We start from the raw sequence: 24,857 nt of genomic DNA, 5'->3' as shown, positions 1-24,857 counted from the left end.
CCTTTCTTTTTTTCTTTTTTCTCTTTTTGGTTAATCATCACCCCAGGATATTTTTTCCATTGCTTTTCAGAGACAGTGGGAGAGAAAGAGAGAGAAATATTGATGTGAGAGGGAAACATCAATTGATTGCCTCCCACACACAGGCTCCCCTGCCTGGCCGGATGTCTCGAACCTGCAACCCAGGTGGGTGCCCTTGACTGGGAATCCAACCTGAGACCTTTTGGTGGTGGGCTGAAGCTCTAACCACTGAACCACTCTGCCAGGGCTCCTTTTTTTTGTTTCTTTTGTTGAATATTTTCCAACAGCAGACTCTAGTCAAATAATATTACATCTTATAGGTCTTATTATATATATTGTCTCATTGCTTTCCAAAAAGTTAATCATGGTAACAGCACCATCCATTTATGCAACAATTACAATAGTATTACTGGTGCTAGGCATTGAACTGGGCACTAGGGGCATAATAGACACAGATCCTGCCCTTATGAAGCTTCCAGTCTTAAGGAGAGCAGCAGGTGAACTGTTGTAAACCAACAAAAAAATTACAGCTTTATGCCTAAATTTTTGAAAAATGAATAGCTAGAATGTACTCATAAACTTTTCCTGCTCTTTTCTCCTATTTATCCTCTAACTGACTCCTCCTCTATCTGAGCACACAGTTTTGTCTCTTAACTGAAGCAGGACCTGGCTTGAAGTCCCAGCTCCTCCACCTCTAGCTCTGTGACCCTGGGCAGCTTACTTCACCTTTTTGAGCCTCAGTTTCCTTATGGGTCAAATGGAGCTAATAATAGCGCCTTCCTGGTGTGATTTTTGGCCACATGTTCTCTGTGAACATTCCTTTATGTAGGAAAAAATAGATGAGAACAGAATAGAGACTCTGACTCCTGGCAGATTTTATTACTGTACCCAAGCTAATTCTTTGTGTGGCTCACAAAAGCCACTGCTAACAAAGACAGGAACACGCTGGTTCCAGTTTTATATCCTAAAAATACGGGACAGGTGACTTTCTCCCTCTCTGCAGGGGACCTCACCGAGTCTGCATGGCTCCCTCAGGAAGAGTCTTGGAGCTGAGAACTCAGGTGGATGAGGGAAACCTATCTGCCGTCTTACCGTCCTCTCACAGATCCAGGACGTCGGCAAACCCTGCCAACTGTCCTTCTCACCACTATCCTAAGTCCCTTCGCCTCCACTACTGCTGCTGTACACCAGGTCACCACTCTCTCGCCTGGGCCACCACGGCAGTCTCCTAACTAGTTTCCTGTGTTCACTCTTGTCCCTACAGCCTTTTCTCTAAGAGCATCCAGAGGGATCTTTTCACAATGGATCATTTCACTCTGTTGCTCAAAACCCTTTCATGCCTCCCTATCACATGTAAAATTAAATCCAGATTCCCTACCAAAGTCTGCAAGTCCCTATCTGATCTGCCCCTGGCTACCTCTCTGCCCTTGTTTTCTATCACGCCTTCCTTGGCCTGCCCACTCCTCTCCAGTCACATTGGCTTCCTGGCTGGACTCAACCCATGTAGGTTCCCTCCTCAACCTGTTTCACTTGCTGCTTTGTCTGCCTGGAATGTTCTTCCTCATTTACCTGCGTGGCTCATTCATTCACTTCAGTGCTCTGCCCAGGTGTCAGCTCTCCAGAGGGGGCTTCTTTGGGCGCTCCTCTTCTCTCACAATCCTTTACCCTGCTTTGTTTTCACAGCACTTTCAACTTCTGACATTACTGTATTTAGTTATTTACTTGTTCAGTTATTTTTTGTTTCCCCCATTAGAAAGCAAGCTCCTTGAGAACAGGAAATTAATTTTATTTAGTGCCAGTGCCTGGCACATAGTAGGTGCTCAGTAAGTATTTGCTGAATGAATTAAATCCTGAATGAATGAATGAGCCAAATAAGAAAAGGGGGAGGGAATAGATGTTCCAGATAGGGGGCACTGTCTGTGCAGAAGGCCTGCGGCCAGTAGGGGTTTTTAGAACTGAAAGAGGCCTGTGGGATTGGGGTACAGACAGGGAGAGATAGCGTTAAAGAGAAAACCACAGGTCCAAGATGATGTCACTTGTGCTAAGGCCAATGATAAGAAACTTAGATTTAAAAAACAAACACACACACACACACACACACACACACTTCAGAGAAGAAGGGAAAGAGAGAGAGAAACATCAATGATGAGAGAGAATCATTGATCAGCTGCCTCTTGCATGCCCCCTATTGGGGTTCCAGCCCACAACCCAGGCATGTGCCCTGACCGGGAATCGAACCAGGAACTCCTGGTTCATATGTGGAGGCTCAACCACTGAGTCACACTGGCTGGGCCAAACTTAAATTTAATACCTGACGTAATTGTAGTTTCAGCCTCTCAAAAAATGTAATTTTGTCCTGGCCGGTTTTGCTCAGTGGATAGAGTGTTGACCTGCAGACTGAAGGGTCCCAGGTTCGATTCCAGTCAAGGGCACATGCCTGGGTTGCAGGCTTGATCCCCAGTGGGGAATGTGTAGGGGGCAGCTGATCAGTAATTCTCTCATCATTGATGTTTCTCCCTCCTCCCTGAAATCAATAAAAATATTTATTTTTTAAAAATGTAATCTTAACCAGTCTAGTTTTTCTGATCAAGCACCATTAAGGTAATATGTTACTTGTACTCCCTCCATCCTCCATAGAAAGAAGAAGCAACCTGCATGATAAAAATCCTTGCCATTTTCCCCCCTCCATCCACAAAAGAAGATGTTCTAGCCCTAACTGGTTGGCTCAGTGGATAGAGCATCGGCCTACGGACTCAAGGTTCCCAGGTTCGATTCTGGTCAAGGGCATGTACCTTGGTTTCGGGACATATCCAGCAGGGAGTGTGCAGGAGGCAGCTGATCAATGTTTCTCTCATCAATGTTTCTAACTATCCCTCTCCCTTCCTCTCTGTAAAAAATCAATAGAGCATATTTTTTTTAAAAAAAGAAGATGTTCTAGTCTTAAAATAATCTTTACTTCTGTTAATAGCTCTCTTGCCTACCCTTCTTCCTATAAAAAAAAAAGCCTTCTATTTTATACAACACCACTTGGAGTTTCTAGATGGGGTGCTACCCAATTCATGAATCAAATAATATAAGTCAATTAGATCTTCGAATTTACTCATTTGAATTTTTTTGTTTGTTTAAAATATATTTTTATTAATTTCAGAGAGGAAGGAAGAGGGACATAGAGATAGAAACATCAATGATGAGAGAGAATCATTGATCGACTGCCTCCTACATGCCCACGCTGGGAATCGAGGCCGCAACCCAGGCATTTGCCCTGACTGGAATCACATCGTTCATAGGTCAATGCTCCACCATGGAGCCATGCCAGCTGGGCTGTTTTTTAACTGTAATAATGCAGAAATGAGGCCGAGAGTTAAGCATGGACCAGACTGTAGAAGACCTTGTAGGCTGTGTTACAAGATTTTGGCCTTTGTTCTAATGACAGATCAGCCACTAAAAGGTTTCAGGTGAATTGAGAACTATGTTTTTATATAATCCCTCTGTATCAGTGGTTCTCAACCTTGGCTGCACATTACAATCACCTGGGAATCTTTAAAATCCTGATTTCTGGGCCTCATCCTCCGGAAATTCTGTTTCTTTGTTACTAATGTTGTGGCCTCACCCCATAACAAAGAAACAGAATTTCTGGAAGATGAGGCCCAGAAGTCAAGATTTTAAAGATTCCCAGGTGATTCTAATGTGCAGCCAAGGTTGAGAACCACTGCTCTAACTACTAGGTGGTAAAGTGATGGTAATGGGGCAAGAATGGATGCATGGGACCAGTAAGGTGACTGTTGAAGTCATCTAGGCAGAAATGACAGTGGTTTGCATTTGGATTCTGGTTGAAGAAGATAGACAAACATAATTCTTTTTTTTTTTAAATATATTTTATTGATTTTTTACAGAGAAGAAGGGAGAGGGATAGAGAGTTAGAAACATCGATGAGAGAGAAACATCGGCCAGCTGCCTCCTGCACACTCCCTACTGGGGATGTGCCCGCAACCAAGGTACATGCCTTGACCGGAATCGAACCTGGGACCTTTCAGTCCGCAGGCCGATGCTCTATCCACTGAGCCAAACCGGTTAGGGCGACAAACATAATTCTGATGTAAAATTAACAGTCACTATATCCTATCCCTATAATCCAAGGTGGCAAGCTATGCTAACTAGATCCAAAAAGACACAAGCTCAAACTTAGGACCTCTTCATTGGCACAGAATTGAGCCAACTAAGGCATTCTTTTTTCCCACATACATATATTCAAAAAATTCTGATGGAGCTTTTGCCATGCACTCAGCCTGTGCCAAGAGCTGCAGCAGATACAAAGATGATTAAGGTGCAGTAGGCCACTCCGTAGAAGTAACATTCTAATAAAAATAATACCCTCTGGTCTTACTACATTCCCTGCATTGCCAGTACTTACTCTGTCTTTGGTCCTAGTCTGCTTCATATTATGTACATTTTTTATCCCCTCTGCTTACCGCAAGGCCCAGCCAGAACTAGGTGCTCGATGCAACTTCGAATAAACATGAATTTTTCTTCTTGACTATTATGCTAGCAGTCATAAAAGAGCCAGTTCTCCAAACTGAAGTTTTTGTCAAAGTTTACTGAGCTCATATCAAAATAATTTCAACTGCCCAAGCCAAATAAAGAATAGCACAGCCCTAGCTGGTTTGGCTCAGTAGATATAGAGCATTAGCCTGCGGACTGAAGGGTCCCAGGTTCGATTCCGGCCAATGGCACAAGCCTGGGTTGCGTGCTCAGTCCCCTGTAGGGGGCATGCAGGAAGCAGCTGATCAGTGATTCTCTCTCATCAATGATTCTCATCATTGATGTTTCTATCTCTCCTCCCTTCCTCTCTAAAATCAATAAATATATTTAAAAAAAAAAAGAATAGCACATACATAACTCACAAGTCTATTATGACAAAATAAAAAAAAATTAAGGGGATTTACAAACATGAAAGGTGCTTTGTATGATAATCTCTGCATTTGCACTGCCCTCTTTACAATCATGCGCTGCAACGCATATATGAAGGCGGTCCCATCTACACTAATAAAAGAGAAACATGAAAATTGGTGTCACTCCGCTATGCCCACCAGCCAATCAGGGTGGATATGCAAATTAACCCAACAAAGATGGCAGTTAATTTGCATATGCAGGCACCCAGGGAAGACTGAAGGCTGAAGACGACTGAAGAGTCTTGGCTTCTCTGCTGCAGCTGAAGCGAAGGCCTGGGTCCCAGGTGCCAGAGGAAAACTGGTGCCAGAAGCCAGGGGAAGGAAGGCCTATTGCACGAATCTCTTCGTGTAATGGGCCTCTAGTTAGATTATAATGAAGCTGAAAATTTTCTATTGCCTAGTGATGTCATAATGTCATAGCACAACACATTACATAAATACCATTGTGTTACAGTTGCCTACGGTATTCAGTACAGTAATGTGCCATATAGGTTTGTAGCATGTACTGTAGAGGGATAGAATTTGTGACCCCAAAATATGTCTATTTGGCATAAGGATTGTTTTAGGCCAGTTAATTTGAACAAACAGCTGACATGGGAGAAACTCTGAAAACCAAGTAGAAGTTACTCTTTGTAAAAAAAAAACATTTACTACATTGTAAGGGAAATCTGCACTTGTAAGGGTGTATGCCTTGCTATACCAGGAGTTATCTATAGAAACTCTTATCATGCTAAAGGCCAAGACTTAAATCTGTACAACAACATTACCCTTTTTTTTTACTGTGTTTTTCCTGATAACCTCATATAACTCACTCCTCCCACCCTCAACATCTTTTCAGCTGAAGATGGTATTTAAGGTGGTGGCTTCAACCATTTTGGTGAATTACTCAACTTTCTTGGGTCTCTCCCAAGTATACTGGAGGTATACATGTTATTAAACTTTTGTTTGTTTTTATACTATTAATCTGTCTTTTAATACAGGGATGCCTCAGTCAAGAACCCAGAAAGGTAAAAGGAAAATTATTTTCTCTCCCCTACAGAGCAATAGGCTATACCAGTGGTTCCCAATGTGGGGCACACATCCCACAGGGGGGCAATTTGATTTTTAAGGTGGGCAATTCAAGAATGAGTTATTAACAGTGAATTTTTTGCATTTCTTATGGTTCTAAGGGCCTCATATACAGTATATAAATATATGTTTTGACATGCATTTCAGTTCTCTATTATGTTTTGAAACTTTGCTATTTTTTCATATCACTTCATATTATTATTTTTTAATAATTTATTAGTGATTTCTTCCTCAGTACTTCAACTGTCCTTTTATTCTTTTATTTTCTCTTTCATGGCTGCCATGTTCTTTTGAAGCTTGTTTAGACCAAGTTAATGGCCTTTTAGGCTTTCTCCATGTGAACAGGTGCTCACTTTTTGAATAATAAGAGTTATATGTCACGGGGGTGGGGGGGCATCAGGATTTTAGAGATGGTTAGGTGGGGCATGGCCAAAAAAAGGTTGGGAACTACTGGGCTGTACCTATAGCCTAGGTGTGTAGTAGACTATACCATCTAGATTTGTGTAAGTGCACTCTGATGTTCAAACAAGAAAATCGCCTAACAATGCATTTCTCAAAATGTACCTCCATCATTAAGCAGGGTATGGTTGTACTAGTGTTGGCTTTATTTCATGTTTATTTAACAAATATTTATTGAACATTGATCTTGTGCTAGTGTTAGTAGGGAAACCACACCAGAATGTTACCAACAATTGGATCTGGGTTCAGCAACCTCGGTACTTGAGTTCTGGTAAGAAAGAATTCAGAGCCAAGACTCAAATACAAGTAAAAGTTAGAAAGTCACAGAGGTAGAAAAAGTGAGCCAGTTAGGCTGCATGGGCTCAAGGAACAAGTTACAGAGGCAAAAGAAGAACCCTGGGAACTTAGGAGAAAGAGACCAAGGATAATGCTCCTGGTGGAAGGGGAGGGGGGAAAGCGGGCACGCTCAAGGGCAGGGGAGGGGAAGCAGAGGGAGATGGGAAAGTAGAACACTCTGAGTCTTTTCTGAGTCCTTTGTCTGAAGGGGTTTTATCCATTTCCCAAAGACAGGGATTTTAGGGGACATCTCAGAGGAGGATCTGAACAGAATTTTATCAGCTTTCTAGGTGTATCCTCTCTCATCATGGTCTCCACTGATTAGTAGTGCCAGGGCCGGGGGTCATTTGTCATCACAGCTGGTCCTGATGTCAGCCTTGGCATCACCCTGCCTGGCCTTGTTGTTTTTTGGGGGGCCTGGAGCTGAAACTGTTGTAATGTACCCCGCGAATCACAGAAGGACGCCTCAAGAAGTCGAATTAAAGAGTCACATTTATTGCAATCCGGGACTATGAGGGGCCATTCCCAAATCTCATAGCAATAAGATGGTGGCAAAACTAGACTTATATAGGCAAAAATCACAAAGGTATTGATTACATCCCAGGGTTTGGAATGTGGCACCTGGCTCCCAAAAAAGCAGGTTACAGAAGCAGAGTTAAGCATGTTAATTACAGTTTCGGGTCTCGGGGTCACTGAATTGACAGAAATACATTATCTAGAGTTCTTGGGTAACCTGGGTTAAACTTAGGCATGTTATCTAAATTACAGTTTTGGGTCTCCTGACCACTGAGCTGTCAGGACAATTTAGAGTAATTGTGCTGTCCTGGTCTCAGGACCACTGAGGCAGCTGGAACGCACCACCTGTGGCCACTAAAACAATTTAGGGTAATTGTGCTGTCCTGTTTCCAGGTACAGAAGAATGTGCTCTCTAAGACCAGTATGATAACAATCAATGGAATAGTCATTCAATCGATAAGGCATTCAATTGAATGGGATGACTTATACAATTTAGAAAATCAAAGTAACCTGTCCATTGTTAAACAAAGCAAATAGGTACCATACTTCAGAACATAGCTGAGGCCTAGATGTTATCTCAGGGCTTAATGCTCAAGGGAGTCATATGGTGCTATTCTCTGGCCCCCTTGTTTTTCCTCTTGGGGGAGGAGAGGGTCTACCACATGACTAGTGACATGCCAGCGGAGGAAAGATCGGGAGAGAGTCTGAACTGCATGACCAGACATGCTAGGGGAGGGAAGGTCACTCTGGGGGACAAGGTCCCACCCCAGTTTTGCCCATTCCACCCGGCAGCTTTCTGTACTGGCCTGCTGTTTCTATTCTACTCATGCCTGTCTAATTGCCTAGGAGCTGGAGATGCAAGGATAAACAAAATTTAGTTCCTTCCTTCATAGAAGTTACATTCTAATGAGCACTGTGGGTCAAAGTTGTTTAAAAAATTCAATCAAGTAAATTTTTAAGAATATGTTTTTATTGATTTTAGAGAGAGAGGGGAGGAAGAGAGAGAGATAGAAACATCAGTCAATCGGCTGCCTCTGGCACGCCCCTACTGGGGATTGAGCCCACAATCCAGGCATGTGCTCTGACCCAGAATTGAACTGTGACCTCCTGGTTCATAGGCCAATGATCAACCACTGAGCCACACCAGCCTGGCTCATCTGAGTAAATCTGAAGATCTAATTGGCTTTATTAAATGATTCACTGGGGCAACATCCCATGTAGCAACAAGGATGCTTCGAAGGGGTTGTATGAAATGGAGCTATTAACAAAAGAAGAAACTGATGTTTTTTAGACCAGGACTTCTTTTAGGGAGAGAGGAGTGCAAGGGTTTTTATCATGCAGATTGCCTTTTCATTCTTGGGGAGGGGGTGGGTAGGTAGGGGGGAAACATGACAGATTTACCTTATTTGTGCTTGACCAGAAAATTCCAGACTTTATTAAGATTACATTTCTGGGAGAGGTTGAAATTGCAATTAAATTGGGTATTAAAACTAGGTTTGATATGGCTTTTACACTGAGTGGTACTATTTTGGGGCCGTGGTTTTCTCTTTAAAAAGGTAAAAGGAATTTGAAAGTCATTACCTACCCAGTCCCATCACTGCATAGAATAGATGCCGGAGGAGCCAGCAGTATTTCACCTTTCCATGCTTTTTTGCTCCTCACTGCCAAGCTCCTCATTGCCCTTCACCCCACACAGCAGTCCTTTCCCCTCCGGGGAATATTATATAAGTAATATTTAAAAGATTGGGCCCTTTCTGCAAGTAATGGCAACAGCTTTTCTTATAGTCTCTGGGTGGACGGATAACAGGTCCAGTTTATTCCCTCTTGTATTGTACCAGTAGTAGAGATCCTGGTAATTCTATATTTATATAAATATATATATTTCAGAGAGGAAGGGAGAGGGACAGATAGAAACATCAATGAGAGAGAACCAATGATTGGCTGCCTCCTGCATGCCCACTACTGGGATTGAGCCCACAACCCAAGCATGTCCCCTTGACTGGAATCGAACCCGGGACCATTCAGTCCTCAGGCCGACACTCTATCCACTGACCAAACCAGCTAGGGCTGGTAATTCTTTTTTTCTTCCTGGCACTGAAAAGTCACATAGCTTCCAGGGTCCCAGGTTTCTGGGAGGGTCCTATAGCTCATCTTAAGTTGGAGGGTGAGACGGGTAGGGTTAGGCGGGTCCCTAAAATTATGTGGTCCATGCCCGGTTCTCCACCTTCCTCTGTGCTCTTTGGAGGACGGCACATGCAGGGCACCCAGGAAGGCCGGGAGTGGCATTGTAAGCACCCCGCTGGGGGTGGGAGTGACTGGGAACCCTCTGAGGGAAGGAATTACGCCATCGGCACGCCCACTGTGCAGGGAGGATGGGGCGGGGCTCCACTCGCCGGCGGAGGGCGGGCTTGCGTCGGCTAAGTGAAGCGATTGGCTCTGCCTAGGGGAGGCGGCCCTTTTCCGCTGAACGCCGGAAGTTGTTCTCCCCTCCTGCCAGTGGGCCATGGAGTTGGTGGCACAGTAACGTCTGAGGTGTGAGGATTGCGGGCCGGCGGCCATGGAGGCCGTGCTAAACGAGCTGGTGTCTGTGGACGACCTGCTGGTGAGGCCTGGCCCAGAGGGAGGGAGAGGAAAGGTTCGGGCGGGCGGGTCCTGAGAAGAATCGGATAGGGGCCAAACCCTTTTCTCATCATCAGCCTTCCCTAGTGACGCTGAACTACTACTCCCGGCAGCCTTTGCAGCGTCCGTCTCCTGCCGAGATGTTCCATTTTGCCCCAGAGACTAATGGGACTTGTAGTTTCTTACGCCACCACGCCTCAGACTCAAGGCCTGGAGTCTGGCTTGGAAAGACTGATGGGTTCTGGGTGCGTGCAACAGTTAGGTCAGAGTCCTAGCCTGGTTTAGAGTGCTCCCTCGGTGGCGACCACCATAAAGTTTCATATGTTATTCACTGTATCTGGCACGGTGCTAAGTACATCGCAGGCGGTATCTCAATCTTTGAGTTATGAGAGGTAGGCAGCATCTTGTTCCCGTTTTGCAGATAAGAAAAAGTCCAGACTCGGCAAAGCGGGACGGGATGGGGGAAGCAGTCTCCGACGAGGGACTGTGTGGGCTGCTGAGCAGTTCTGACTGGTGTTGAACAGCATGTTTACTGTTTAGCCGCTCGGGGTCACTTGCTCCGGGAGCGGTGCCTGGAACCGCCACCAGGTGGCATCTCCACTCAGTACCAGTAGGGGGAGGGAGCGGGGATGGGGGTGGGGTGGGGTGGATGGGGGGGTGGGAGACTGTCCAGAGACATGCCGCCCACAAGAAACTGAAAGCCTGGGTCCCAGAGATGGAGATAGAACTTGTGGGGCCAGGTATGAAGACCCGCAAGGGAAATATGGCAGAGACTGGGAAGGATGGAGTGTAACTGGGAAATGGACACAGGGTCCTGATAGAGAATGGTTTGCCCTCTTCGTTTCTAAATGACTCCTCTCCTCTCCTATGGCAGAAGTTTGAAAAGAAATTTCAGTCTGAGAAGGCAGCAGGCTCGGTGTCCAAGAGCACGCAGTTTGAGTATGCCTGGTGCTTGGTGCGAAGCAAGTACAACGATGACATCCGTAAAGGCATTGCACTGCTGGAGGGTGAGGTGCCAGGCTACCCTACTCCCCTCCCCAACTGCAATCGGGGTCTTCCCCTCTGTCCTGCCATTGGTCATTCCCTCCCTCCATCTCAAGTGGTGGGATTCTTTTTCAACATGGGACCCTGTATTACAGACACCTAACAGTTATTTTACAGGAAACTCACTGTAACAAAGGACTGTACACATTAGCCTGGCTTCCAGTGTACTTTGGGCTAATTACCACCTCATTGTTTTGCCAAACAGTCAGACCATGTCAGTTTCCACAGGACTTTGATGATCTGGTAATCTAACCATAAAGAAAGTGACTTGTCTGAAGGCCTACAGCTACTAATGGCTGAATTAGGACTAGAGGCTCCTATCTGCCGTGTCTCAGTCCTGTGCTCTTTGCCCCCCACCATGTTGCTTATTCAGCAGCTGTTGAAACCTTTTGTGAGGGTGGCATGGAAGAGGTGCAGAAGACAGTCCCAAAAACCTGTGAGCAAATGGTGCTTTTTTGATTGGAATCTTATTTACCATTGTTTTGGGATGGGTCACCATTTGTCAGAGGCCACAGTATTTGACCTTTAAATTTCTTTGAACTCCCTCTGTCTTGGTCAAGTAATTGTAAATAAGAAAACAGTCAGTGTACTAGCAAAGAATGCCTATTATAAATCTATAAAAATTCTTAGTGCAAATAATCTTACCCTACATTTGTCTGATTTGCCAATTCAGATTTTTTTAAGGTTTCCTCTACAACAGGGCACAGCTGTAGAAGAAGTGGTCTCTAAGAGGTTGCCAGTCTAGTTGAGGAGATAGTACAGACACTTGGGAAGATTTATCAACACCCACGAAACTACTCAGCAACAAATTCTAGGGCTTAGAGTCCAGTTGAACACATAAGCCTCTGGGAAGTCACTGAATTAAGAGTCAGGTGGTGGTATTCAGAAAAGGCTAATTGAAGGTGAGTTTTCACTTGATTTTTTAAAAGGGGGGTGGGGTGGGGAGTACACACTTTTAACACTTATTTGGGCAACTAGAAACTGTAGTTGAAACAACAGATGTCAAAACTGAGTAGAGATGCCTCTTGGCTTTTCCAGTGCCTTGATTTCCTTTCAGTTACTTGGATGAACCAGGACTGACTGTAGTATTGGTACCAGAGTGTTGATCACCAGGGTGTTCGGGCAGCCTGGGTTCGTGCTGCCCGTAGGTCTGACTAGAAGCCAAATGTGACTTGAGCTGAAACAGGCTCAGGACTTTCCCCAGGATTGGATAGGCGTTCAGAGAGTAGAAAGGGTCTCAGACACAAGTACTAGGAAAAGAGAGAAGTGTTTTCATCCTTTCCTCTTCCCTCCTCCCCAGAGCTGTTGCTCAAAGGGAGCAAAGAGGAGCAGCGGGATTATGTCTTCTACCTGGCTGTGGGGAACTACCGGCTCAAGGTAAGGCGGGGAGCTCCCTTTCCACGCCATCCTACTTGGATGGGCCAGAGCCCACCCTCTCCTTTCTCTTCAAGGTAGAGCCTAAAGAGGGCAGTAGGCAGGGGGTGGTATCGGGTACAGAGGTGCAGCGTGACAGCAGGTCAGGATGCTGAGGGAAGGTGAGAGACAGAGGATCAGGGTGCTGAGGGTGTGGGGAAAAGGTGACGTCAGGATTGGGGTGCAGCCCCGGGCCTTGGGTTGTTATCTCCCCTAGCTTATCATCCCCACACAGTTGGGGTTGTTTGTGGACTCTACTCCATTGGGTGGGGCTGGAGTGAGGGAAGGGGGTGGAGGTAGGAGGAGGAGCCCCCAGGGCAAGTGAAGGGAAGGCCCCTCTGATGGGCAGGAGCGCTGAAATGCTGAGGGGTGTATGTGTGTTTTCCGAGTGCAGGAATATGAAAAGGCCCTAAAGTATGTGCGAGGGCTGCTGCAGACAGAACCCCAGAACAACCAGGCCAAAGAACTGGAGCGGCTCATTGACAAGGCCATGAAGAAAGGTGAACGCCCTCCCCTCTGTCTTTCTCCACTCTCGACTCTCCCGTCTCGCTGGCCCCCATCATCCCTAGGTCCTTCTAACCATTGGTGTAGTCCTCTTTCCCTCTCCCCACCCCGTGCCTGGGCCCTCTGGTCACTCTTTAAATGACTCCCCCTCCCAGCAATTCCTCAAAACCCCAGAAGCCTTTGTCCAGCCCTTGGAGTCCCGCACCCCGTGCATCCAGGTGGAGAGGCACAGCTGTTGAGGAGCAGTGGGCAGGAAGAAGATAGTAGCCAGGGTCCTAGTGGGCGGGGGCTCAGCTCCTGACAATTTCCCTTTTCTTCTCCCCAGATGGACTGGTGGGCATGGCCATTGTTGGAGGCATGGCCCTGGGTGTGGCGGGACTGGCTGGACTCATCGGACTTGCTGTATCCAAGTCCAAATCCTGAATGAGACTGCACCTCTGCCTCTGCCCAGGGATACATGGGAGCCCATGGAGAACACTCAGAGAGGGCCCATCCATTCTCGCTGCGTCCCTTTCTTCTCCTGCACCCTGTCACTGTCCTCTGTGGCCTCAACCTCCTCTCCCCAAGATCTGTCCTCTAGCCCCAGATCGTGTGCTTTAGGATGAGTGTAAATAAAATTGGGCTTTGACTTGCGAACCTCTGTGTCTGTGTTGAAAAAAGGGCAGGTTCCCTTGGGCCCAGAAGTTGGGGTAACACGTGCTCCTTTCCTGCTCTTTGTTCTTCTATTACCTCCGTGCTGGTATAGGGTTCTCCTTTGTTTGCAGAGCTGCCCAGATCCCACGCCCTTCCTCCCTCAACCCCACCAAAGCCACGTGGCCTCCACACAGCCCTCGGATCCTGAGAGAAAGTGACAGGAGGTGGGACAGGTTTGGATTTATGTCTCCTGTCTCCTCTGACCCACTCAGCTGCCTTTTAGCACGTGGAGTTTTCCACACCAGGGGGCCCCCCCACTCAGTTTCCTCCAAAACCTCCGCCCTTCCCCTCCCTTTGTCTTCCTGCTTCCTCCCCTTCCTCCTACCCTAGCCTCCTTAGGAGAGGGGGTGATGTTGGGGGCGGGGAGGGAGATGGTGGGGAGGAAACAGGCATTTGGCATGGAGTTGGCAGGAATTTTAAAAGAGGTTAGGAACCCAGGATACCCCAGTTGTAGCCTCCAAGTGGAAGGTGGGGACCCAGTCCCCACCCAGCCTGCTTTGCCCCACACCCACCTTGTGCCAGGCTCAGCTTGGGCCTGTCTTGCTTCACTGCATACCTCTCATTCCACAGCCAAGCCAGCCCAGCTGGGGGATCGATTGGGGAGGAGGCCCCTGCGGGGAGCACAGGAGCCTGAGGTGGGGAGGAGGGGATTAGGAGCCTACACTTTGGCGCTGGCGATGTGTTGTGCAATTGCCTGGGTGCAGTAGGGTCAGCCCCTTGGAGACTGAGCCCCAGCACACTTGCCAGAAGAGAGCAGGGCTGCCCTGCTGTGTCCTTGAAGCAGGAAATGAGACTGGCTACACCAGGACAGGTGCTCAGCTTGGGGTGGGAACCCAGAGGTTTCTAATCCATCATAATTAGCAGAGCTGGTGACAGTTCTGATAACAATGAGCTGCGTAGATTAGCCATGGGATCACCTAAGCCTGAGATTCATCCCCCCTCTGGGACCCTTGGCAGCAAGATCAAGCTTGTTGCCGAGGGTCAAAGACCAACCCACCAAATGGGAGAAATCAAGTTCAGGAAGGTGAAGTTTGCAGGAAAGCAACCTCTGATGGCTTCACCCTGGATCTGCAGGACCGAAACCCAGGACAGTCCAGTGCCGAGTAATGCATATGTGTGGGGAGCTTGGATCTGTGGTCACAATTCTTACTGCGACCTATGAGATGAGGAGGAGGAGCTTTAGTTCACAGCAGCAGAAGTGAACCCGTGGGGTCCAACTTTATTCTGTGTCACTTTGGTAAATGATGGGATCTGGTGCGAATCTAGGTTGGTTGGACGCCAGAGCCATTGGTTTCCCCCACAGACCCTGTTCCCTTCTTCAGCCTTAATCTTCCTGGAAGACTCAATGCCCCAACCCTTAGGTCTTCCAGTTTCCTGAATTGTTCTCACCAACAGCAACAGGTAGTGCCTCTGCTCCCTGCTCTTTCCCTGTTGAAGGCTGCCGTGCCTGTCCGTGGTCACTGTCTGTCTCTTCTTGTCCCTCTTATTCCATTCTCTGGCCCCTGATGAAAGCTGAGTCAGAGACACGCTTCCCCTTGGCTCCCAATGCCTCCCATGGGGGCCCCTCCTTGGCTGCATCCGTTAGTCACTCCCCGGTAAGTCCCCCCCCCACACCCTGTGGGGCGGGGAACCCAGGGCAGCCAGAGGCAGTGGACTTTTGGCCCGTTTCGTTTATTCCTTACATCTCATCAACATCTGCCACGGGCTCTTGGCTCATTCCTCTGACTGCTGACCTGCAGGGAAGCAGAAACCCAGAAAGAGAAGGAAGGCAGAAACCCGGAGACAGACCCGGAGACAGACCTGGAGACAGACCTGAGGCCGAGGCTGCCGCTGGCCTTCTGCCCTCCCCCTCTCTCTCTTCCCACACTGCCCTAACACCTCTCCCTAGCCAACGCCCGTCAAGGTCCCCTGGGGCTCAGCCCTTCTCCCTCTGGGGCCACAGGTGCCCCTCAGGGCCTGCGTCCCACCATGTCAGTGGCTGTGGAGACCTTTGGCTTCTTCGTGGCAGCTGTGGGACTGCTGATGCTGGGTGTGACTTTGCCAAACAGCTACTGGAGAGTGTCCACTGTGCATGGGAATGTCATCACCACCAACACCATCTTCGAGAACCTCTGGCACAGCTGCGCAACCGACTCCTTGGGAGTCTACAACTGCAGGGAGTTCCCGTCCATGCTGGCCCTCTCCGGTACAGGGTGGAGGGTGAAGGGAGCAGAGGGAGGGTGGGAGGTTGGAGAGAGCTCTGGGAGTTTGGGTGCTGCCTGGGTCTGGCCGTGGGTGCCGTACAGATGGGAGAGGCCTGACCAAGCTCAGAAGGGCTCCTGCAGAAGGGATTGCTGAGGGTAGCTGCCTGTCTAGAACTGCAGCGGTGACCTGGTCACACGTGGCCCCCTGCCCTCATGTGCCACTTGGTCTCAGTGGTGTGCAGGCACCAGGATTAGACGGCCAGGCCAGCGCCTGCTGTGTCCTAGCTCTGTGCCTTGCGCAGGTGGTAAAATGAGCTTTATTTGACCCATCTGTAAAATTAGAATCATAATAGTTGTGGGGACTTTAAGAAATAAAAGGTGAAAAATGTTAACATGATGTTAGCATCTGTATGCACTCAAACAATGTTAGCATGTTAGTGTTGGGTTGGGAGTGCTGGGGTTTGTAGGGTGAAGAGGAGGCCCCATCTTGGATTCTTGGGAGTTGAGACAATCTCCGTAGCCTCACAGGCTCCCACGGAGACGCCAACGCCGTGGCAAATGGGAAAGGACTGTTTTAAGGAGTCCTGGGTGTCTAACGCAGGGGTCCTCAAACTTTTTAAACAGGGGGCCAGTTCATTGTCCCTCAGACCGTTGGAGGGCTGGACTATAGTTTAAAAGAAAACTATGAACAAATTCCTATGCACACTGCACATATCTTATTTTGAAGTAAAAAAACAAAACGGGAATATTTGTATTTGCATGTGGCCTGCAGGCCATAGTTTGAGGACCCCTGGTCTAATGTGAGCAGGTGAGAGGGTGTGTATGTGTGTTCGAGGTTCCTGGAGGTGTATTTTTTCAGTTCTTGGTGAGCTAGAGCCTACAGCTCTTTTGGCCGAGAAAGGTTCTCCCTGGTAGCTGTAGCATCTTCCTGTTTCCTGCTCACCCTATGAGTAGCCCCCCATTACTCCCTAGGGGAGTCTCCCTTCAGTCGGCCCCATACCAAAAACCAAGAGGGGATGATGACCAGGAACCCTCTGCGGTGCCATTCCCACAGCCTCACTGGGTTCTCCCGGAGCCTTCTCACTCTTCCGGGTCCCCTCTGCAGGTGCCGGAGGTAGGGGAAGGAACGGAGGCCAACACTGGGTTAGAGCAGGGCTACACCCAATCCCCCAGGAATGTCAGAGATGCTCTGAGCAGTTAGGGGGTCCAGGTGGGTCTCTTGTGTCCCCACTGTTCCCAGAATCTCCCAGAGCAGTTGCAGAGGCTTCATCTTTTCATCACTTTCTCTAGGACTTAACAAGGCAAGTGCCCCATCTCCCCCCGCCCCCCCCAAAACAAACAAATTATAAAAGCTAGTATGAACTGAGCCAGAAGCCCAGAATGCTGAGTGGCCAGAAGGGACACGGGAGGCAGCCAGCTCAGCAGCCCTGGCCATCCCTCACATACCTCCCAACCACACCGTGAGGAAGGGCCTTTGCTGTGAGCTGCCTTTGAACTGCTGCTCCTGACCTGAGAGAGAGCATGAGTGTGCATGAAAGATGAAGAGGCAAGAGTGGGCTTGGGGGAAGGGCAGAGTGCAGCTGCCATGCTGAGGGGCATCTTGGTTCCGGGTGTGGTGCTGGGTACTTCACTGCACCATTTTAGGGCTGCTTACAATAGTTCTGCTGTTGGGGGTGTTAGTAACTTATTTTTAGAGAACCGGGGAAACTGCAGGCATAAGCATTAATGTACCCTGAGGCACACAGGTTGGAATCCTGACTTGTGTTTGAGTCTAGAGCTGGCTGACCTCCAAGGCTGGTTCTAGGGGTCCTGCCATTTAGTCACCTCCAAGCTGTGCACCCCTAGCCTGCAGCCTTCCGGCCCATGTTCCCACAGGCCCTTTAATTACCCTTTGTCTACCAGAGCTGGTCTGCCCAGGTGGAGGTGGGTAGATGGATGGGTGGGAGGGAATAGGATATGCGGCAGGTGAAGAGGGCGGGAACTCCAGAGGGAATGGCTGGGAGTGAGAAAATGCTCCCAGAGAACTTTGTCCCTCCTCCCTACCCCCCAGCTCCATGCCACTAAACATCCTCTTGGCAGGGACCCAGCCTTTCCCCTTCAGCACTGATGGCACTGCCCCACCTGGGAAAGGAGTGCAAGGTCCTTGGGTGCTTGGCAACTATCAAAGTCAGGGAGGGGGGAAGGGGAACCAGGAAGGAAGCCAGCCATTTCCTTCAGCTTTGAGAAAGGGGAAACTGAGGCACTGAAAGCACATGTGCAAAACTGACTTGGCTTGGTCCTGGGCCCAGGTAATCCCACCTCCCAGATTAGAAACTGCCCTGGACCCAGAGACCCATAGGCCACTGCTGCCCCCTACTGATCACTCAAGGAAGAAGCTCAGGTGAGGATGTCTGGCACTGTGCTAGGTACTAGGTGGGACCTGGAGAGAGGCAGGTGTGGGAAGGGGCTGGGGTTACACAGGTGATTTCTGCTATGCACAGCAGAGATTGGTGGTGATGTAGCAGAACAGTGGTTCTCAACTAGGCGATTTTGCCCCCCAGGGGTCATTTGACAGTCTACAAATTTAATTGTCCCCCTTGAGGAGACTACTGACATCTAGTGGTGGAAGCCAAGGATGCTGCTAAACACCCTATAATGGGCAGGATGGCCCCCCAGAACAAAGCATCATCCGGCCAAGTCAGTAGTGCTGAGAACCCCTATACAGAGGCGGAGGTGGAGGTACAGGGGAAGTGCACTGGTGCAGGTGGCAGGGCAGGAGGGGCTGAGACTCCTTGGGACTGAGGTGAGCTCCTGGGAAAGAGGGGGTGTGACCCCTCAGCCTATAGGCTGGATGGACCCCAAGGGGAAGAAGAGGATTTGAACTTCAAGGGACTGAGGCCTGAGCAGGGGCTGTAAGGGGCTGGCTGTCACTGAGGGGAGAGGAGATGGAGGGGCAAGCGGCTGGCTCGGGGACCCATGCTGTAACCCACCTCCCCAGGGTACATCCAGGCCTGCCGGGCACTCATGATCACCGCCATCCTCCTGGGCTTCCTGGGCCTCTTCTTGGGCATGTTGGGACTGCGCTGCACAAACATTGGGACCTTGGTGCTCTCCAGGAAAGCCAAGCTGGCGGCCACTGCCGGGGCCCTATACATACTGGCTGGTAATTGAGGAGGGTGATGGGTGGGCCCTGCACTGTGGTGGGGGGTTGGGAGTAGTCCTCGCAACAGACCCCAGGGGTCTCTGTCTGCTCCAACTCCAACTCCTTCCCCTCTGCATCGACACCTGCCCTCCCAGGCTAAGCTCTTCCCTCTCTCCTTGCTCACCTCAGCTTCACATGCACTCACCAAATCCCTTGGCTACAAATCAGCCCATTAGCAATGTTTCCTGAGCCCCCACAGGAGCTAGGCAGAGGCAAGGTGGGGAGAGATTCCAAAGGGGAAAGTGAGGGTCTGCCCTCCCAAGCTTACAGCCTGGCTGGGAAGATCAGAGTCAGGGTATGTGTGTCCACACACACACACACACACACACACTGGGAAGATCAGAGTCAGGGTATGTGTGCCCACACACACATACACACACACACACACACACACACACACACAGGGAAGATCAGAGTCAGGGTATGTGTGTCCACACACACCACACACACACACACACACACACTGGGAAGATCAGAGTCAGGGTATGTGTGTCCACACACACACACACACACACACACACACACACACACACACACTGGGAAGATCAGAGTCAGGGTATGTGTGTCCACACACACACACACACACACACACACACACTGGGAAGATCAGAGTCAGGGTATGTGTGTCCACACACACACACACACACACACACACACACACACTGGGAAGATCAGAGTCAGGGTATGTGTGTCCACACACACACACACACACACAGTGCGCAGACACTGGCTCTCCCTTTTCGGTTTGTAAAGCATACCTACACACATCACTTCATAAGCCTGTGAGGGAAGGAGGGTCTCGTCCTGAACTCCAGGTGTGGAAATGGGCTCAGAAAGGTCAGGGGACCTACTGGAAGACAAGCCCTAGCGAGTGGCAAGGCTGGTCCTGTAGTCCACTGGCTTCAGGCTTTCCCTGAGTGGCAGAGGCACGTCACAGGCTCTGAGGCAGTGGTTCTCAACCTTCTGGCCCTTTAAATACAGTTTCTCATGTTGTGACCCAACCATAAAATTATCTTCGTTGCTACTTCATAACTGTAATGTTGTTACTGTTAGGAATCGCAAAGTGGGCGACCCATGTGAAAGGGTCGTTCAACCGCCAAAGGGGTCGCAGCCCACAGGTTGAGAACCACTGCTCTGAGGGTTTGGGGAGGTCAAAGGACACAGGTGTCAGGCAGACAGGGCTAGCTGGGCCTCTAGGAAGGACGGGGCATAGTCCCAGTGGGGACACTAAATGATCACGGCGCTGGAGGGCAGGAAGGACAAAGCTGGCCGGGGATGAAGGGGGGACAGGGCTGGCTGAGGAGCAGAGTATGGGTTGGGTCTTGGGTTCACAGTTGGCCCTAGAAAGGTCATGAGCTGGGGAGAGGAAGAAAGGGAGGGAATGAAATTTGCTCTTGGACTTGATAACCCCACAGCCTACTCTCTAGGCTGCTCCTGCTTGGCCCTCCCCCTAGTTCCCTAGGGGCCTAGGGCTCCAGTGCATTCTCTCCCTGCGCTAGGTTGCTGCGGGATGGTGGCCATCACCTGGTATGCCTCCAACATCACCCGGGACTTCTTTGACCCCTTGTATCCCGGAACCAAGTGAGTGTGGGAGCCCCACCCTGGGGGTGGAACTTGGACATGTCCCGGAGCTAGCACCCCTTGCGTTGTTTTGTCCCCAGGTATGAGCTGGGCCCTGCGCTCTACCTGGGCTGGAGTGCCTCCCTGCTGACCATCCTGGGCGGTGTTTGCCTCTGCTCCAGCTGCTGCTGTGCTCCCGAAGAGGACCACGCCACCAAGTAAGGGAGGGTGAGCTGCTGTGGGGAGGGGGGGGACAGCGAGGTTGCACCTCCTTCTGACCAGCCCCTCCCTTGCCAGCACCCGGCTGCCCTACAAGGCCTCCACAGTGCGGTCCACTGGCCCCGCTGCCCATGGGCGCCCCGCAGCAACCTCGTATGAAGACGACGTCAGCTTCGGCAAATACGGGAAAAACGCTTACGTGTAGGAGGCCTGGCCTATGGATCCTATTCCCTTCCCACTGCCCCCAGTGGAAAGGGGTCCCTCGAACCCCGGACAGCAGGCGCAGGCCCCTGCTTGGTGTTACCACCTCAGAGGCAAGCCATGCCCCAGGGCCAAGCCACTCCCAGGACTCCACCTCAGGCCTGAAGCCACACCCAGCTCAGGCTCCTCTCTGTAGTCTGCCCTGGCTACGGGCTACGCTTCCCTCCTCTGGCCAAGAAGCTGCCTCCTGAGGACTCACTTCGGACTCCTGAGACTGCACCTGACCCCTCTCTATCCTGAGGCTGGGGTCTGAGCGATTAGGCCGGCGGGGACACCCCGAGTGCTTACATTCTATATAAATACATGCTTAAATAAATTTGTATTGTGAACTTTCAGGGGCAACTGGCCAAGCAGGAGTTGACTGGGGCAATACCCAGAGTCATCTCAGTTCTGACACCCAACTGTCACCTGTGCCCTCTCCATCACCTTTGGACTATCTAATCCCGCAAAACAGGCAGGGTTGCAAGTGATTTCAAGAGTGTGGCACTCTTTTGACCCTGACTGGTTTGGCTCAGTGGATAGAGCGTTGGCCTGTGGACTGAAGGGTCCCAGGTTTGATTCCTGTCAAGGGCATGTACTCTGGTTGCAGGCACGTCCCCAGTAGGGGGTGTGCAGGAGGCAGCTGATCGATGTTTCTAACTCTCTACCCCTCTCCCTTACTCTCTGTAAAAAAAGAGTGTGGCACTCTTTTTTATTTTTTTGGTTAATCCTCACTCAAGGATATTTTTTCCATTGATTTTTTTTTTTTCCTTTTTAGAGAAAGTGCAAGGGATGGGGAGAGACAGAGAGAAACATCAATGTGAGAAAGACACATCAACTGGTTGTCTCCCACACGCATGCTGACTGGGGTTGAGGATCAAGTCTGCAACTCAGGTACAAGCCCTTGACAGGAATCGAACCAGAGACCCTTCAGTCCGTAGGCCGACGCTCTAACCCAGCAGTTCTCAATGGTTCTCAACCTGTGGGTCGCAACCCCTTTGGTGGTCGAACGACCCTTTCACAGGGGTCGCCTAAGACCATCCTGCATATGAGATATTTACATTATGATTCATAACAGTAGCAACATTACAGTTATGAAGTAGCAACGAAAATAATTTTATGGTTGGGTCACAACATGAGGAACTGTATTTAAAGGGCCAGAAGGATGAGAACTACTGCTAACCCCTTGGCACACCAGCCAGGGCAAGAGTGTGGCACTCTTATAATTACTGATAAGAGTCATCAAGGAGCAGATGGGGAAGACCCAGCTCTAGGAAACTGGTCAGCTTGAGATAACAAGTCACTCGCTTACTCTCAACCTTTCTTCACAGCTATACAAGGATACAGATGGTCTAGACCAGCCGTGGGCAAACTACGGCCCGCAGGCCAGATCCGGCCCGTTTGAAATGAATAAAACTAAAAAAAAAAAGACTGTGCCCTTTTACGTAATGATGTTTACTTTGAATTTATATTAGTTCACACAAACACTCCATCCATGCTTTTGTTCCGGCCCTCCGGTCCAGTTTAAGAACCCACTGTGGCCCTCGAGTCAAAAAGTTTGCCCACCCCTGCTCTAGACCAGTGGTTGGCAAACTGCGACTCTTTGGCCCCTTGAGTGTGGCTCTTCCACAAAACACCGACTTCTGCGCATGGACCACGAAGTTTCAATCACGCTGTACGTGCGTGCCAGCACGTGGTATTTTGTGGAAGAGCCACACTCAAGAGGCCAAAGAGCCACATGTGGCTTGCAAGCCGCAGTTTGCTGACCACTGGTCTAGAGCAGTTACTTTACCTGGGCCTGAGAGTGGATATCAGAAACTGACCAGCCCTTTAAAATTGTGTCACATCAAGGGTCTGGTGCAGGTACATTTTTCTGGGGAAGGTTCAATAACTTCCAGAAAAGGCTCTGAACATCTGTTCACAGAGTCTTGCATATCAGTGGCATGTGTGACTCCATGGTCTCCAGTTCAGGCATAGCACTGGGTACTGAACAGCCTTGGTACCCACTTAAGACTGGAAAATGAGGCAATTAGAAAGAAGCTGGGCATCTAGTGGAAGATGATAGGGCCTTAACCTGGTACCTTCCCTTGTAGCACCGACTACAGTGACCTCGGCCTTTTCCCGTTTCCTTTTCATCCCCTCTGCTCACCTGTGCTCTCTCCTGGGATGTAGAGATACTCACAACTACATCCTCACAGCCCTCTCTCCAGAGCTTCAGAAGTACATGCACCCCCTGTGTTGCACAGGCTGGGCAAATTCATTACTTTCTCCCAAAGCCACAGTTCCTTCACTCCTATTAACATTATCGTCAACTTCTCAGTCACACAGAACAACCTCAATCATCTCTGGCTTCTCCCTTCACTTCCCCTCCCCTCAGCTGCCAAATCCCATCAGTTTCCCCTCCAGTGTCTTCACATCTACCTACTTCTCTCCCCTCCCTGGTCCTGGTCAGGCCCTCATTCTCCCTTGCCCAGACTAGTCATAGGGTTTCCCTAATTGAGTTTTTTAAAAAAATGTTTTTATTGTTTTTAGAGAGAGAAAGGGAGAGTGAGATAGAAACATCAATGAGATTCCTGCGGGGAATCTCACTCACAACCTGGGCAAGTGCCCTGACCAGGAATCAAACCAGCGATCTCCTGGTCCATGGGTCAATGCTCAACCACTGAGCAACACAAGCCGGGCCTGGAACATCATTTATTGTCCTGCCCTGGGAGTTCCCCGATGGCTCAGAAAAATGAACAAGGACAATTAAGACCCTGACACACTGCCTGGCCCTAGCCCATATTTTTTTATCCCCACTTCTTATCCCTCTGTACAGTTGTACTCTTCCAGCAAGCTGGACTGTTCCACTGGCCTTGGACACACATTTGCATCAAGGCTTCCCACTGGGCTTCACCCAGAAACAGTGGTGTTTTTTGAGTCCACAAAAATCTGTATATCCTACCCACTTCAGACTCTGCTTTTGGGCAGTCCCCTGGCTAAGTCCAAAGCCCATAAGGGACCGTAGAGTGCAGACACCCGGAAGTGTGTTTTGTAGGGGTCTTTACTGTAACAATCTACCATGGCACGTACCAGGCCACCTGACTTGCTTTGTTAGCAAACCAATTGTAGTTTCTCTCTCTGGATGAGACACACATCTTTGAAAGGGTCTTACAATTCTGAAAGGCCATGAAAATGCCACAGAGATGCCTGTATACCCACATTGAAGGACAGAAGCCAGTTGCAACTCCTGATAACTGCCACCCAAGCACCTCCAACCCAAATTCTCCCTCTACCATCCCCCACAGCTTCTACCTCCGTTCCCACACTCCATCCTGCCTCTTCTCTCCTCCCCATTACCGGAAAACTAGCCTTAGCGAGGTCTCACATTTGAGCATTTAAATAAGCCTTAATGTGATCACCAGGTTAGGTTTTAATTTCTTTGTCAATCAGTCATGGTCACATGGCTGTAAAGGGCTATCGACATGTTCTTTCCTAGAAGTTAGAGCACTAAGACATAACCCCTGCCCTAAAAATCTCACAAGATAGGAGCAAAGAGAAATGTAAACAGCTAGTTACCATATAATGGACAAGATGCCAGGGTTACTCCAAAGAATCCTCTAGTTTTTTAAGGAACTGGCTATGAAAATGCTCCACAACAAACTGCTTTAGGTCTTGGGCAATAAGGTCAATAGCTATCATTTTCTGAGTACTTTCTAGATGCCAGACGCTGGGCTAGGTCACTGCCTCACTTAATCCCCACAATATCTGGGAGGTGGCTATGCAGTCAGAGAGGTAAAATGACCTATCCAAGCTACACAATCCGTAAGCAGTAGGACCAAGATTTGTCCAAGACTGAAGATACACCGGGTCTGC

The 24,857-nt window shown here is 49.3% G+C and overlaps 2 protein-coding genes across 5 annotated transcripts; both read left to right on the top strand.

The window, feature by feature from the left end:
• The first annotated feature begins 9,790 nt into the window (after positions 1-9,790).
• Positions 9,791-13,562, top strand: FIS1 (fission, mitochondrial 1). The gene is made up of 5 exons (XM_036309375.1): positions 9,791-9,948; positions 10,840-10,972; positions 12,310-12,386; positions 12,817-12,922; positions 13,252-13,562. Exons 1-5 carry the CDS (start codon positions 9,904-9,906, stop codon positions 13,347-13,349), a joined length of 459 nt encoding a protein of 152 aa, XP_036165268.1. The 5' UTR covers positions 9,791-9,903; the 3' UTR covers positions 13,350-13,562.
• A 103-nt stretch (positions 13,563-13,665) lies between these two features.
• Positions 13,666-21,339, top strand: CLDN15 (claudin 15). 4 transcript variants are annotated; one of them, XM_036309370.1, is made up of 6 exons: positions 13,666-13,783; positions 14,694-15,804; positions 18,780-18,944; positions 20,483-20,564; positions 20,645-20,761; positions 20,841-21,339. In XM_036309370.1, exons 2-6 carry the CDS (start codon positions 15,588-15,590, stop codon positions 20,965-20,967), a joined length of 708 nt encoding a protein of 235 aa, XP_036165263.1. In that variant the 5' UTR covers positions 13,666-13,783; positions 14,694-15,587; the 3' UTR covers positions 20,968-21,339. The 4 variants fall into 4 exon arrangements, with proteins under 4 accessions (XP_036165263.1, XP_036165267.1, XP_036165266.1 ...); XM_036309374.1 differs by having other exon boundaries at positions 13,682-13,783; positions 14,923-15,804; XM_036309373.1 differs by having other exon boundaries at positions 13,682-13,792; positions 14,923-15,804.
• Positions 21,340-24,857: the final 3,518 nt, after the last annotated feature.

The sequence above is a fragment of the Myotis myotis genome, unplaced genomic scaffold (assembly GCF_014108235.1).
Source record: "Myotis myotis isolate mMyoMyo1 unplaced genomic scaffold, mMyoMyo1.p scaffold_m19_p_5, whole genome shotgun sequence".
Classification (NCBI taxonomy): Eukaryota; Metazoa; Chordata; class Mammalia; order Chiroptera; family Vespertilionidae; genus Myotis; species Myotis myotis.
Note: the sequence above shows the minus strand (reverse complement) of the source record. Positions and strands in the feature narration are given on the sequence as shown.